Below are 15,672 nucleotides of genomic sequence, written 5' to 3' on the forward strand. Positions count from 1 at the left end.
GTGGTGTGTGGTTACTATCATGGTCCTATGGAATTTACTGAGAAGCCTAAATTCATTTGAACAAATATGATCTGGGAAGTAGTTTTCAAATAGAGTAGGCAGAGACTTCTTGAACCAGCTTAAAGTCTGATAAAAGAGTAAACATGGGCTCTAATCAATAAAGTCACTGCTCATTTGTCACTCAGCTAATATTCCCCATGCAGCCAAAATACAAAATTAAGTCAGTGAGAGGGATTTTCTACAACCCTTTTCTGAAACAGAATTAAACAGGACTTTAGAACTGGGCCCAGTTCAGGTCAGATCTAAGAGTACAGTGCCTAAAGGAGACACAAAGATTTGCAAGCTCCATATAGAAATGTGAGCAATAAGGAATCAAACCTGCCTCAAGTAAAAACTTCAGAGGGTTATAGAATTTACACAGCAAAGATGGCCTTCTAATATCCAGAACCAAAGCAAACATATTACATGTGAGAACATATTCAAGTGGCCTGTTCAGAGAGCAGGCTGCCAAGGAGGAGCACTGTGTAGTCAAAGTTTCCCTTTACAGAGATTACACATACAAAAAAATTCCATAATATAGAGAAGACCAGGGCATTTTGAAACAGGGCACAGCTAAGCTGTGAGCCATAGATCATATCAGATATGCATGCAGTATTTATTTCTTCACTGTAATTTCAGACACTGTGCTCAGTTCAACTGCTGGAAATGGCAAACTGAGAGTAATGCCAATAATTAGTGCCTTGATTAGAAAGAGGCTTCAAACAAGTAATTGCATTCATGTTGTTGATTTTAGCAAAACTAGGCTGAATTCTGTTTAAATGCAGAAAACTACATGAAAATTAACCAACAAATATGTCAGCTAGAAAGGGCCACCTTCCACTAGGAATTCGAAAAGCAAGGCTTTCCTCAGGATATGGAGCTCACGGGTGTGTAGGAAACACAGTAGGGAATTCATAGAAGGAAGGTCCTGCTAACTACATAAAATAGGGGTCAGGCAGCCTCAAGGCACTAACAGTTCCCAAACAGAACTATTATTAAATGTACCACTTAAGGTTGTGGATATGCCCATTAATCCATTGGAACAGATTCTCTACATTATCTCAAGTGTCACCAGCCACAATCTGAAAAGCAACTGTGAGACTACAAAGAAACAAGAAAAATCTCCTTCCATTAGCTACTGTGCTCCCTCACCAAGAGAACACTAAACTAGTTGAATTAATAAAATGTACCCCATCTAGTAAGAACATCCTGTAATATGTTGCATGCAAGCTGGTTTTAGCTCATTTTGCAAGTAGGATTAATTTTTAGAAATTTCAGACTTTCCTATTAATCCCAGATAATAGTGCCGTTTGGTAGACTAATCAGATTACAGGGAATGTCAGCGTGATTTGATTTGAAATGATGTGAAGTGTGTTACTGGAACTATCACCTCATTTTATGAAAGGATGACCTGGAAGAATGACAGACAGACAGGGTTCACTATATCTCCACAACTGCAGACCTCTCCTTCAAGACCCTTTAAAAAATAAGCTTTGTTTGTTCTGCTTTACCTATAACTGACATTTTCTGACAAGTTATTACACGAATTTTAGAAAGATATAGACTTTGTCACAACAATAGTTTGTATAAACAAACACTTTGTAAGAAAATGGTATATAAATTTACCTTTTACACGTACATCATTAATTTACCACCTGCTACAATTAAATATCTGATGTGTGTTTTCAGTTAAAATTCCACTATTCTGCCTAGTCCTTCCTATTAATTTGACTCATGAGTCCCTTTTGCATCTCCCTTGTTTCCCACATCTTTACTCTCATTGGTTACAGCTGGGCTCATTTTATTTCTGGTTAATCTGATTACGTAAAAACCTGGGATTGTGATGTCAGTGCATTAATAGAAGGAAGTAATGCTTCCTGCAGGAAGGATGGCAATTTTGACCTCTTAGAATCAAGTCACAATCTAACCAGAAGACTAAAACAGAGAAAGCTGAACTACAGCAGTAGCACTAACTTATTCTGCAAGAGTATATAGTTCAAAGAGGAATTATGGCTCATGGACTGCAGGTGAGAAAGCATATTGTCCTTGTGTTTGGTTATTTGCCTGAAGGGAGCTTTGGCTGGGAGGAGAGGGTCAGCTTCACCAAAATTAGCAGAATATTAGAAATACTAATTAAAGACTTTGGTTCTTATGTTTACTTGGCAGAAATAATGGCTTTCAGAGCAGAGGCCTCTTGATAGACTCTTTTCTACAAATGCATGACATCATTTGACTTTAACATACCTATATTCATATTTTTTCATTCTGTGCTGATGAAATAATAGTTATGAACTTCCCTACTGTACAAAATTGCTGTAGCTTGTTTTGTTGTTTCTTCCACTTAGAAACCTACATCAGTAATTGAATAACAGATGAGACTGAAATTAAATTAAACAACTAATTCCTCAAGTTATAAACTCACAATTTAAAAAAATTAATGATTTTGTGTGATAGTTTAGTAGATTGCTTTATTATTATGGCCTGTCACTGCATTATTCAGCCTATGTCTCAATGCAAAGGCTTTAATGAGCCTGTAAGGCAGGTTGCTGTATTGATGTGGTGCTCAAACTGTTGCAATCCTTGAAGTTCTTGTTTTGAACCTTTCATTAGACTTTAAAAAAGGAGGATATTATTGTAGCAGATACTGTTTGTACCCAAGACTCTCAATGAGCAGAGTTGTTAAACCAAGTAACAGCTACAAAGCTGCACTGCTTTAGTAGCTCTAAGCAGTAAAGACTATTGACACCGGTATACCTCAAGATTATCTTTATGCCACGGTTACAAAGCTCATCCCTCACTTAAGCTGAAGCAGCTGTGGTGTCACCCATCGAGTGCAACAGGAAGCTCAGCTTTGGCAAGAAGGCTGAGATTTAACTTGCTGTGCAGAAGAAATGTTGTGCATTTATAAATGCAAAAGCAGATTGTGAAGCTGAAATCCATTAAATACTGCAATCAGTATCATGATTAGGCAAAAGAAGCTGCTCAAATTGCAGGGAGCATTATCACCGCATTTAAGCTGCAGCTAAGTAGGATGCAATAGACATGGGAATCTTGGAGACAAAACAAACCAAAACCCAACAACAAAACAAACAGTATCCTTTATACTGCTGTCAGTGACTATTGTTAAAGGTGCATTTTTTGATTCTTCACATGATAATGTTTATATGTTCTAGTAGTCTCAAATGATCATTGCCCTTGACCAATGTTTCTAATTAAGTCAGGATCTCATACCCTGCCTGTGTATTCACCACTAGCAGGCTCCCAGAGGCAGAAATGGGCCAGTTTGGAGCTGTCCACCTGGGTCAATCAAACATCAAGCTATGAGCAGCTCTGCATTCACTAAAGCTGCTCTCAGTGCTGTGGCACAGCCTGACCCACAGCTGATCCCAGTGTCACTGCCAGCATCTCTCCACCATCCGCAAGGCACGAACAAACCTGATCTAAAACCAATGCTGTACTTAAGCTTTCACTTCACTGACTTCAGCTGTGAAGAAAATAGTAATAAACCAGGGAGAACAGCACTGCTGCCACCCACCCAGGGCTCAGCTGCGAGGTCATTCTGCATTTTCTGGGACCATTAGGGCCAACCAATTTTGAGTACCTGCAGAAAATGCTTAGTCCAGCCAGGATGAGCTTCAATGCCCATTGCCTTCTCCTACTATAATCTGTTCTTTGAAATTTCCTTTAACCCGTCTCTAGCTTTATCTTTAAATGCAGGATTAATTTGTGGCCAATTTAAAATAAATGGCAGTAACTGGTTATTTCATTTTTGGCTACCATGAGTTTTGCAAGTAATAACCTACTCCTGTTTCTTAGAGTTCATTTTCCTTTTCTTCCTAAGTACTCATCTCTCCTATGCCAAGGAAGAGGGGAATTAAAAACAATTCATCTGTCTAAAGAGTTTGCAGGTGTTAACTTCTTGTTAGTAATACTTTCTGCTATTACTGCCAAATCCACAGCTCTGTGCTTTTAGCAAGATGCTTTACTGGGTTCTACAGAATGTAACTGATATGTAGATAACCTACTTTTCACTAGTGAAGCCTTGAGCCAGCTCTGAATTTTTCTTTCAGTTAGTTCTGTATTTTTAACAACAGCAGAGCAGTATCAGATGTGACAAAATCTCACTAATCTGAAGGGGTTTTCTTAATTTACTTCTAAAACTTATATATTAATCTTATTCACAATTCTACTTCCTTTTATTTTTCCTTGCCTGGTTTTGTACCACCACTTTATAAATGAACAAAGCAGCCATCAAGGATGGATGGATCTTGAAGGGAGGTAGAATCCAAAAATACAGATCTGCTTGGGGCCAGAAGAGAAGCCCTAATCGAAATTATAGAGCTCCTAGACATGCAGACACCTCTGGGTGCAACATCCTGACACCAGCAGGTTGAATAATTAATTTTAATCCTAAATCCTGGTCCATATCTGTGGGATGTAGCCATGGCCAGTCCCCAGCCACCATGAGGAGCACTCTGCTCCAAGGGCAAACAGCACAACTTCTTCCCACCTATGGGCACCCTCTGCAGCTTCCCCTTTTCCCATTGCCATCCCAAAGCCTCTCCTTTGGGATGAGCCATCTCCCCTGTCCCCTGAGACAGATAATGGCTGGAATGTCGTTCAGCTGTGAATTCATGCTTAGGAGGCAGAGTTTTCTCTTTTACACAGTGGAAAGTGATGGTCAAGGCAGAGCAGCACCCCAAAGTCACATGCTGACCTGTAATCCCAATCTCCTTGCCTTACATTCTAACTTTCGCTTGCCTACCACACAAGCAAGCTACTGAGCTCTGCAGAAGGGCAAATGGAATAAGAGAGGAGGATGTTATTGTTTTGAGTGGCTTTTTTAATGGGTTGATGATGGCCAAGCATTTATCTCATAATGACTGGAGCAAAGTACTTGTTATGCATTCACAATTCAGCCGCCAATTCCTGAGTTATCAGATTGTGAATAGTTCTAGCAGAAAGATCAAAAACTCTCAGAAATATTTTTATTTTGACGCATTATTGGGGGGAGGAATTTTTTTCTGCACACTATCAGACTGAAAGCTTTCTCTTGTATGGTTTTGTTGCTAGTTTTAGACTTACTTCCCTTTCCCTTGCAGATAAGAGATGAGGAAAGCGGCTACAACGAAAATCTGTTTTGCATTCCTAAGCATTATGAAGAAGATTTAGAAAAAGTCTTCATTCCTCATGGACTCATCCTGGACAGGTATGAGGGTAAACAGAAAAGAATAGGGACAGTGATGCCAATTTTTGTCCCTTCAAATGAAAAGACTGAGGTCCTGCGCTGTGCAGCCCATGAGAAACATGGAAACCCTGCAGCCCTAACACTTCTGTCCTAAAGGCTAATACAAGAGGGGTTTATGGAGAGGATTCCTCTACAAGCCCAGTTAAGCTTCCATGTTCCCTCAAATATCTTCAGGCCCACCTCTCTGCAGTATTTAGGTTTATGGATTAAATCAGCTTGTGCTGTGCAAAAATGTAACTAAATTTTCTATAACTTGCTGTGGTCACAATTAGCTACTTATGAAAACCAAACAGGAAGATCAGAATTTTTACTTGAACATTGCTTTATATATGGACAAACAACTATGATATACAGAACATTTTCCAGAATTTCCATTTATTTTTTTTTCTCACAGGACAGAACGTTTGGCTAGAGATATCATGCAAGACATGGGAAGTCATCACATTGTTGCACTCTGTGTCCTTAAAGGAGGTTATAAATTCTTTGCTGATTTGCTGGACCATATAAAAGCACTAAATCAAAATGGTGATAAATCTGTGCCTGTTACCGTGGATTTTGTCAGAATAAAAAGCTACTGTGTAAGCAACTTTCTTTTCTTTGGAAAATTTACTCTATCCATAGATTGGCATTCTAAATACTGGTACTTTGCATGAGAACACCACAAAAATTGAGTTTATATGAACATTCTGTTCAAATTACATACTAAAAAGGAACTGATTTACTGATCTGCCCCAAAGGGTGGAAATCATACATTCGCTGGAATAAACATATATCAGAACATTCAACATGACAAAGGCAAACTCCCTCCTCTTGCAAAAGGCAAAAGCAGCACATCTTTCCAACAAACAGAGGATAACACTTTTGGGCATGCTTTATGTCACTTCCATTTCTTCTTTCTCCTTCCAGAATGATTCACCTGCAGAAAATATTAGCTTTGTTGGAGAGGAACTGTCTACACTAAATGGGAAGGTATGAATCAGCATCTTCAGTTTTTAAAGGGAAACAACTGTTCTTGTCTGTTTTCCAGAAAATCCATCTTTATTAAGATTTTGATACTGCATACTTCCAGCCTTAACACTGATTTAAAACAGTTGCTGGGCTTTGAAGTGGTGAATAATTCCCACTGATCTCAGTGGAAACCTGAAGTGATCAGTAATGAGTGCTCCCAAAGATCCTATTCTCCATCTTATCCCAGAACCCCCAGAAATGAACCACACTAAACTGAGTCATTCAGTGTGGCTCTAGAATACTAGTGCTATACATAGAGCAATATATAGACCTGACGTAGGTACCTTTATCACCTAGCTTTCATAAATATTTACAGAAAGACTCTAGAAAGCACCAAAGTAAAGTCAGTAGTTCAAGTGACAACCTCCTTTGAAAATCAATGCAATTTCTTTGTAACTCAGGGTTTTAGTGTATTTTTGTTGGCTGTATAATTTGCTGGAAATCGCCATTTAAGTATTTTCTTTTCTCTTCTCTCCCTTCTTTCCCTATGTAATCTCTTCCAGAATGTGTTAGTAGTAGAGGTAAGTAATGACTGAAGAAGGGGTGGAATGACATGGATTTTTTTTCTCTCCTCTTTTCAAATTAATACATATTACCTATAAAATTGTAATTAATTGTTACTGGGCTGCCGGGTTGCTATGCTCTAGTTTAATCCACTGACAGTCTGGTTTTCCTTTCAAACTTGATGGATAATTTATTTTTTTATCTCTTTCAGGACATTATTGAGACTGGTAGAACAATGAAAGCACTGCTTTCAAAAATAAAGGACAAGAAACCAAGGATGGTAAAAGTTGTAAGGTACAAGGACATAGCTACTAACTAAAATATTCAAATCACTTGGGTGAATAGTCAGTATATGCTGACAGGAGCTTGTTTGGCTTGAATTTTGGGGGGAAAGAAGCAAATGCAGGAAGTAATCCTTATCCAGCTGCTTAAAACTTAAGTGTGTCTTCAACTGGGAAATTTACCCATGCACTACCATCTTCACTGCTCAAATTAATAAAAATCCAGGTTTTATGGCTCTTTCTGTGTAGTCCATAAAGTCTGATGGATTCCCTGTTTCTTACTTTATGTTTCAAGGTAATTCATCTCTCTCCATAGGTTTTCTAACTCCATGTCAGTTGCCTCAATGCTAGAATGACAACTTTCTTAATATCCTCAACTGTAGAAGTTTCCAGAATCTAAGCGTCTCTCAGCACTTGGGAGATGGCTTCAAGTAGCATTCTAGATCTTCTTTTAGTAGATCTCTAAAAGAAAATTTTGTGGAATATCCCTGTGTCTGTCAAGTAATCACAATGCTTTACAGAAACAGCTGCTTTACGTACCAGTTATTCAGACAGTATTTCTAGTGACTGTCCAGGAGGTTCTCAGCTTCTTCTGAAGTGCACAGGCAAACCAAGAATAGAAATTATTTTGCAGAATAAATTGTCCTTTTCTCCCTCTCTCCCTCCCTACCCACTAAAATCATTACCTGCCTCTTGGACATGCTTCCCCCTCTGTGCTATTCTAGTTTCCTGAGGCATTGCTACATGGAAGGGCAATGATCTGAGACACAGGACTGGAGGGAATTGAATACAAAGTAGAGCCACTTGGACATAAAGAATGAACCTAGATCAGAGCCTTTGCTTCTCCCTCCACTACAAGGCTGGACACTACTTCTTTCTGTGCAACAATCTCATTGTTTTAATTTAAGTGCATGATTTTAGAAGTTTATGGGGAGACGTGGCAGAAGGGAAGTCTACAGCTTAGGGCAAGACATATTTTTAAAAACAACCTTCTCTGCTCTGCCTTACAGCCTGCTCGTTAAAAGAACATGTCAGAGTCCAGGTTACAGACCAGACTGTAAGTATTGTGTTTTTCTAGTATTTTTTTTCCTATATTTTCCAAAACACAGTCTTACAATTTCACTTCAGGCAGCACATCTGATGACTGGCACGTAAGTTTCAAGAAGGCCAAGAGAAACGGGGAGAAACTTCATAAAAAGTTGTGAAACTAATGACCAGCTATGCTATCCCTGAGACCTCTCCCCTGGTTGGCCTGCGTGCAAGTTTAGCTACTTGATATAAAAATTTAACTATTTACATAGCAGAAACAGAATCAAACCTTAACTTTGTTTTACTTTGCTTTGACCCTAGAGGGCATTTGTTTTGACATTTGGCATTATTAAACTTGCCTTGTTTTCAAACTGAAAAGTCCTACTCAATCACAGTTGATCTATTTTCACTCAAGTAAAATCTCACTCCTTGTCTCCTCTTCCAGGACCAACTCATAAGTAGGTTTTAAATAATTATTTTGCTAATAAAAATAATTCTCTTAACACCCTAATTATATTACTGACTGATGAGAATGGTTTCGATTCTAACCTCTGTCATCAATTTACAGCTGAGATTCTTAAGGAAGCACCCTAACAGAGATATTACTCTTAGCTCAAGTATGTGTTGAATACAAATTGTGTACTTAAAAGCTACTTACACCACTGAAGTATAAAAAGAACTGTATTTTCTTACAGATACAGGCTTTGAAATTCCAGATAAATTTGTGGTTGGATATGCTCTTGACTATAATGAATACTTCAGAGATCTAAATGTGAGTACATGCACATTCCTCCACTGCCAGGTGTCAGGTACCTACCTACCACAGGTACCCAGCAAGAATATTTGCTTCTACTCAAGAGCTTCTCAACAATTAAAAATCCTTCAATTCCAGCTAGAAACTTCCATTAAAAGAGAAAAAAACATTTTTAAGGTGCAGAGTCAGTAATGCAATGTAGGTGCATAAAAAATGTTTGTGCTTCATCTCTTTATAATTCTACTCCACAAGTCTCATGGCCCAGCAGTGCTGCAGGACATTCTGAACCCCCAGGATGGTGAGCAGCATACAATCTGAGGCCTCATCTGAAAATAAAATTACTTGTAATTTGACTTTAATTGGATATTTGTCTGTCTTAGTTCAATCCTATGTTGCTCTCCTGTCACCAAGTCTTCAAAGCAGCCGTGCAGGGACTCCGTGTGAAGGTTTTCCATACACTTAGGGATAACATGTCTGTAAAATCTCTCTTCCCTTATTCCATTACAGCTTCCTTAGGCTGCACAGAGTAGGAGACTTGGAAACATCAAAAACTAATAGGGTTGACTCAGAAAGTTTTTCATTTCAAAGTCTTTTTACTAAGACAAACCAGTTCTGTTGAAGATACGATCAATCTGTGCTCAGCAGCATGAAGGAGTATGCAGTAATTTAACAAACCTAAATTCTTTAGAATATATAAACCTATATATTACAGATAAACTTGGAAAGAAAATTAAAATCTCGAGTTTACTGCAAATAGGAAACTTGCAACAATTATGGTTCTAGTGTGTTTTAGTTACAATGCTGGGAATACAACTAAAAATCAGTCTTGCATTTCGTTCGAAAATAGAATTCGATAAATATTGTACTTTTTTTATTTTTTCTTTTAGCACATCTGTATTCTGAAAGAGAATGCCAAAGAGAAATACAGAATGTGATAATACCAGTCTTCCGGCGCACTAATTACTGGCTGCTGATTAGGTGGTAAACCATTACATCAGGAAATTTCTTCTGCTACTTGTGTGTCCCTAAGAAGAACGAGAAGCCACACGTCAGTGCCCAGGCCCTGCAGCTCGCTGATTCCCCCTTGCACGATGCGCTGAACACAAACTATTGAGACGCTGGGTTTTCCCGTTTGACGGAGCGGCGCGGAGCTGCGTGCGAGGCTCCGGCCATAGCGAGCGCTGCGGCCGCGCCCGTCACCGTCCGGGCCCCGGAGCGGATGGATCCCGCTCGGCACGGGGACCCAGGGCCACCAAGGCTGGAGCAGGCGGGGAACGAAGCTGGGACCGAGAGGGGGAACGAGGCGGGGACCGAGATCCACCAAGGCTGGAGCAGGCGGGGATCGAGGGGGGAACGAGGCCCGCCCAGCTCCAGCGGCCCGGCCCGCCTGTCGGGTTCCGCGGTTGCCCGGTAACCGCGAACGCGGCCTCCGCGTCTGTGACGGCTTGGCGGCCTCAGCTCCCGCAGAACGCGCTCATAGCCCGCGGTTCGCAGCCTGAGCGTGTGCGGACGGCTGCACTGCGCCAGTCGGCAAGCGAATTGTGCGCAGAGCATTGGTCTCTGCGAATTGTTCTCAGAGCATTGGTCTCTGCGAGCGAGTCATGAACTGTGAGAGCATTGGTCTCTCTATGAGCGAGTCTTGAATTTCATTTAAGGTAAAGTTCGATTAAAGTTGTACTTTTTGGTTTTGTCACATCTGTGCTCTGAAAGAGAATGCCAAAGGGAAATGCAGGTTGTGAATAATGCCATGTCTTGGGGTGCAGCAGTTCAGTGGCATGTACAGCTGAGTGAATAAGCAATATATGGTCTACTGATTGGGCTTCTTTCCTAAATATACTAGTCTGTTCATTTTTTTCCCCCTCGTGATTACTTAAACTGCTTAAAGGTGGATGAGTTCTGTTCAAGTTTCAGTGGGTTGTTATGATCTGGTTATTAAAGTTAATAAGGAGATGCTTCTGAATTAAGGTGCAAATGAGACCATAAGCCAAAGTAAATAGTCTGGATTTTAAGTAACAGTAAATGTGAAGAGAGAAAGAAATAGAAAAGGTGGGGATGGAGAGGGGGATTGGGAAGGGAGGGAGAAAGACAGTGATAGAGACAGATTAAGCAGAAAATATCACCCTTTCGTGGATCCCACTGGCATACCATTATAAATCCTCTTCTGGTCTTTTCTGTGGTGAGGTCTCGCAAAACATAAGACTCCAATGGATTAATACAGACTTGGGCAAGGTGGCACTGGCCTGCTACCTCCCTAGGATGGGACAAGTTTGACTGTCTCTTGCTACTTTCAATTAATAGAAAATCTTTAGCACCACTACATCCTTTGAGTCTGCCATGAATTGGGTTCTGTATTTTCAGATCTGTTGTGTTACTTTGCATCCCATGCAGTCATCTGGTTCAAGGCCTCAGGCATGGGTCTGGGGGCACTTTGATGGGTTATGACACCTCCTCAGCTGCCCCTCATGGGAATCCCCTGGATGGGGCCTTCTGGGCTGGGCAGTTTTAGAGCTGAGCCAGTTTGTGGGAGGGAGGATGGGTGTCCACTGCCTATTACCAGAGGTTATGCCATACCCCCAAAATTTCCTCCTTCTCCCTCTGTTGATGGGAGGTTTGTGTGCAAACCTGGCCTCAGCAGATGAGTCTGTGGCTATGACTTCCCCATCCTGAACCCAGACAGGGCTGATTTTCAGGACAGTTGCTGAGTTTGGCATTGTTGTGGATACATTTTTTCTCTGTCAGCTTTGTTTACTTCTCCCCAGACCTGACATAATAAGACAATAGTGTCAATGTTGTCTTGGCTTAAGTTCCCTTAGGTGGCTTAATTCACAGTCCAAAGTTCCAGTCAGGAGGCATTTTCAGGGAGGGGTGAGCTTTGGTGGTCGCAGTTTCTTTATACAGTTTTGTCACATAAAGTAAAAAGTCTTTTATAACATATTTAAGCCGTTAATTATAACATTTCAGTCTCTCACAAGACCTGTGAGGAGCTGCTGAGAGAGTAGAGGTTGTTTAGCCTAAAGAAGAGGAGGTCCACTCTAGCTATTTTTAAGTAATATTCAAGCTACAGATTTGTCTGTTATAACTAATGTTCAGATTTTTAGCTCCGGGTTTCAGTATGATCCATCTTTGAATTGCACAGCATTGCCATATAGTTAAAATAAAGTCCAACTAGAGGCCTAACAATACTAGCTACTTATGCCAAACAAGCACTTAGCTACTTTTAAATAATATAAAATTATTAGCACCAGTCTATCCCTTGAGTCTGCCATGAATTGGGTTCTGGATTTTCAGAGTTCCATTGTTGCTCCTTCCAGTTATATTGAGGTATTGTCACTCATCTGTGACATCCTCCCTCCAAAATGGCTTCTGGATACTCGAAACAGACATCCACACCTCGTATTTTGTCCAGGGAAAGGCTGAAGTCTATTACTGTAAGTACCCACTGGGGCCGTGTTAAGGCTGGATACTCCCCTCGTGTCCCTCCTCTCCCTGCCCTGCCTGTTGTCCAGCAGCAGAAGCTGCAGACCCCTCCCCACCTCTTTGTGCCGTTCTCCTGTGGGTGGGGGCTGTCCTGGTGCACTAGGGAACACCGTGTGCTGCTTCAGGGACACTCCAGCATCTTGCCTGGCTGTGCCACCGGAGCCAAGTTAAACCAATGTACAGCTGAAGCCCTCAGCATGTGCTTCTCTCCCTTTCCCTTTGTCACAGCAATTCCTTCTGTCAGGCTGGACACTCACCTGTGCTGCTCTGACCAACCTGCCCTTGGGCGTGTGACGTGGGGGGAAAGCTCAAACTCTGCCCAAAGACTTGAGAGACAAGGCTGGTCCCAGCTAGAAGAGGTTCCAAACCAGCTGCTCTCTCTCATCTCCTGTGTGGGGCACAGATCCAGCCCTGCAGACAGCAGTGGAGTCAGGGCCACAAAGGTTCCCTGGCTGGCTGCAGCTCACTTGACTGGAGATGCCCCACTGCTGAGGCTCTGTCAAGGAGATCCTTTTGGTTTCTTCTGTGGAGGGGTCTGTGAGCCAAGAAGGAGAACACAAATGCTAGTTAACAGAGAGAACTAAAACTTGAACACATTCCTGTGCACCTCACTCTTGGGCCAACTTTGCTTTCATGCATCTCTTGGACTCACCCAGCAGTGCTCTCTCCTCACTGTGAGTTTTGAGTGTTGTGCAGGGATGGAGTTAGGGGAGTTGTGAGAGCTCCTCCCCACTCTCTGAGAAGGTCACTGCCTCAATCCAATGAAACTAAAGAGGAATCAAATGCCTGAAGAGCAGAAATCCCCAAGCATATGACATCAAACCACAGAGAAGCTAATGGGACAGAGCCATGTGGTTGGGGTTTGTGCATTGCACTCTGTATTATTAATTTTCTGATGCTAAGTATTTCAGCAGGTAACTTCCAGGCCTTCCAGAACTGTCATAGATGATGAAATCACAAATTGTTCATCAGTAGCAAGTGACTAAGAAAAGCCTCGATGAACAAGGGCATTTCTGAGGCTCTTGCTGGGTTTTTTTTGCCTTTCAGCTGAACACTTCTGCCTTCCTAAAGGAGACGTTTCTCAACCGGAAGAAGCGGGACAGCACTAGGGGTAGTTTTCTGCCCAGAATTTACCCAGATGTGAGTAAGACTGGTCAAAAGTAGCCTTTTCCTCCTCGTTTTCTTTCTGTTTGATGTGAAGTTTGAAGAGAGTGTGTGCTTGTGACAGGCTTGCCTCCAGCAAAATACCTCAGTGTCTAGGTCCTGTTGTCACTGCAAACTGCTGGTGGTGGTGGACTTCAAGTCGTGATCTGCATTAAGCCAACACAAATAACCTCTGCTGAAGCTGCTGGGGTTTCCTGGAGTGTTGCTGCAATTGCTAAAACAATGGGGGGAAGGCTGGGGACACAAAGATAGGGACACTAAATTGCCATTTGCCTTCTCCTGCTGAAATAGCCACCTCTTGTTTTGGTGTGGTTATCAAATGCTTGGGGTCATAGGATTCCCTATACAGTGGCAGCATTGGCCTTTGAAGGCCGAGGACCTGCAGTAATTCCTTCAGATTTAACAAAACTAATTGCATTAATGCTTTGGGTTGGAACAATGTGTTGGGACTCTGATGGGATGTTAGATTTTGCAGGCTGCCAGATGTACAGGGGATTTGCCCTGGGCAGAGGGGAATGGATGTGCTTTATCTGGATCAGAGCCTACTTAGAGGTGTGTCTAAAGCTGCTTTTCTTGCAGGACTGGCTCAGTAAAAAGCACTGTCCAAACAGGTAGATGACCAAGGTGGGCTGTTGAGCAGGAAATTGGCAGTAAGAGACATGTAACAAACTGGTTAAGGATTGCCCTGGAGAAGGGCCTTAGGAACACCTCAGAGAGGGGCACAACTGAGGGACAAGCGTGCTGCAGCCACTCCCTTCAGCAGACTGAGTCTCCTGTGAAGTCACACAAGAGACCTGCCTGTGTCTCTGGACTGACAGCAGTGTGGCTGCAGAAAGCGGACAAAGCAGGGGAGAGTTTTCTCAAAGCAGTGTCTGCTCCAGAAGCATTTGCTGTTGTTGTATCATTCCAGACGTGCCTCCTCAATGGTATTAAAAGATAGCAATACTAGGTTACAAGAAAGCACCCATTTAAAGCTCATGGAAAAAGGAGATATCAACTCTACTCTTACCCAAGTTGCTGAGAAAAGAACTGAACCTCATTCAGCATTCACCTTATTTGTCTTTTTCCCAGCTTCTGTGTTACTTTATTTTTGCCTTTACCTCTCTTAGAAATGCACTAACTCTTGAATACAATTAAAGGGGACAAAATCATAGAAGCAAAAGAAAACTGTTTATTAGTAATGATTCAGCTGAGCTGGGTGTGTCTCCATCCCCCTCGAGACAAACAAACATACCCTCCAAGAAAATGGCAATGGTTCTATTATAACCCTATATACCCGGCCGGGGTGGTCACTGTCCCCTTTGCCATTGGATGGTACTGGGGAACTCACGTTCCAACTCCAGCTTTTCTGTCCCCTCCCCTCTCATCCCACTTCCTTTTGGTCAGGCCTTCAAGCCCGTCCCTCTCCTAGTTCACAGCAACAACCAACAAACCAACCCAAACAAATCCAAACAACAACACAGAGAACCAACAACTTTCATTCTTTCACTTAATAACCTTTTGGCTTCAGCAAAATTTCACCTCATCTTTCACACCTCCTCTGGTACTGTCCTTTTCTTACTGATGTCTAAGTTCTAGATCAAAAAAGATATTTGCAGTTACATGGGCTTTGGTTTCCCTGTCTCGGAGTAAAGAACATCCCAAAATTGTTTCCAGTGGAGTCTGATGTAAATTCATGGGTTTTACTTACTCCATGAGTGCTCAGTCAGTGCCCCAGAGCAATGTGACCACATGGGCACAGAGCTGTGCTTAAGGTAAGTGCTGCCTGCCATTCTGGAGAGGAAACCTGCAGAAATACATGCCAAAAGAGCAGCTTGGCTTGAGCCTGCTCTGTGTGGCCCAGCAGGTCTTCATCAGCTCAGAGCTGAGGTGGGTGAGCTACTGTTTCCCCAGTGTGGCCTGGGCAGACGTGCTCACCCAGAGTCTGTACTTCACTGGGCTCAGTGTAAAAGTCTCCTTCATGAACCTTCTTCCCAGCAGCTGAACCTCTCCCTGCTCTCTCTTGCCTCTCCAGTTGCCATCAGTTCCCCCGAAAAAGAGCTTGTTCCAGGTTTCTCCACCAGAGCTGGTATTTGAGAACTTCATCACTCATGAGGCCTCTGATATAATATTGTCTCTCATAAATAAGGACAAGGTAAGTGCTGGGATGTGGAGCTTTAACACTGTTC

General features: G+C 42.0%; 2 protein-coding genes across 3 annotated transcripts in view; both read left to right on the forward strand.

Annotated features, from left to right (window-relative positions):
• Positions 1 to 4,748: 4,748 nt before the first annotated feature.
• LOC106856422 (hypoxanthine-guanine phosphoribosyltransferase-like) lies at positions 4,749 to 9,798 on the forward strand. 2 transcript variants are annotated; one of them, XM_014881742.2, is made up of 9 exons: positions 4,749 to 4,775; positions 5,142 to 5,248; positions 5,682 to 5,865; positions 6,194 to 6,256; positions 6,799 to 6,816; positions 7,011 to 7,093; positions 8,091 to 8,137; positions 8,805 to 8,881; positions 9,751 to 9,798. In XM_014881742.2, the coding sequence occupies exons 1-9, from the start codon at positions 4,749 to 4,751 to the stop codon at positions 9,796 to 9,798; spliced, it is 654 nt and encodes a 217-aa protein (XP_014737228.2). The 2 variants fall into 2 exon arrangements, with proteins under 2 accessions (XP_014737228.2, XP_014737218.2); XM_014881732.2 differs by lacking the exon at positions 4,749 to 4,775 and having other exon boundaries at positions 5,097 to 5,248.
• Positions 9,799 to 10,363: 565 nt separating this feature from the next.
• Positions 10,364 to 15,672, forward strand: part of LOC106856320 (HYDIN axonemal central pair apparatus protein) — a 70,961-nt gene continuing 65,652 nt past the window's right edge. The window contains exons 1-4 of the mRNA XM_088172251.1: positions 10,364 to 10,518; positions 12,175 to 12,291; positions 13,388 to 13,480; positions 15,519 to 15,638. Coding sequence (XP_088028377.1) covers positions 12,220 to 12,291; positions 13,388 to 13,480; positions 15,519 to 15,638 — 285 coding nt within the window. The 5' untranslated portion in view covers positions 10,364 to 10,518; positions 12,175 to 12,219. The remainder of the gene's footprint in view (positions 10,519 to 12,174; positions 12,292 to 13,387; positions 13,481 to 15,518; positions 15,639 to 15,672) is intronic.

The sequence above is a fragment of the Sturnus vulgaris genome, chromosome 12 (assembly GCF_052056855.1).
Source record: "Sturnus vulgaris isolate bStuVul1 chromosome 12, bStuVul1.hap1, whole genome shotgun sequence".
NCBI classification, from domain to species: Eukaryota; Metazoa; Chordata; class Aves; order Passeriformes; family Sturnidae; genus Sturnus; species Sturnus vulgaris.

Excerpts from the sequence above, each read along its gene's own strand:
- LOC106856422 (XM_014881732.2), top strand. The coding sequence starts at position 5,097 with ATGGTTTTGTTGCTAGTTTTAGACTTACTTCCCTTTCCCTTGCAGATA. Across the intron at positions 5,249-5,681 it reads CATGGACTCATCCTGGACAG|GACAGAACGTTTGGCTAGAG; the intron begins GTATGAGGGTAA and ends TTTTTCTCACAG. Across the intron at positions 8,882-9,750 it reads AATACTTCAGAGATCTAAAT|CACATCTGTATTCTGAAAGA; the intron begins GTGAGTACATGC and ends TTTTTCTTTTAG.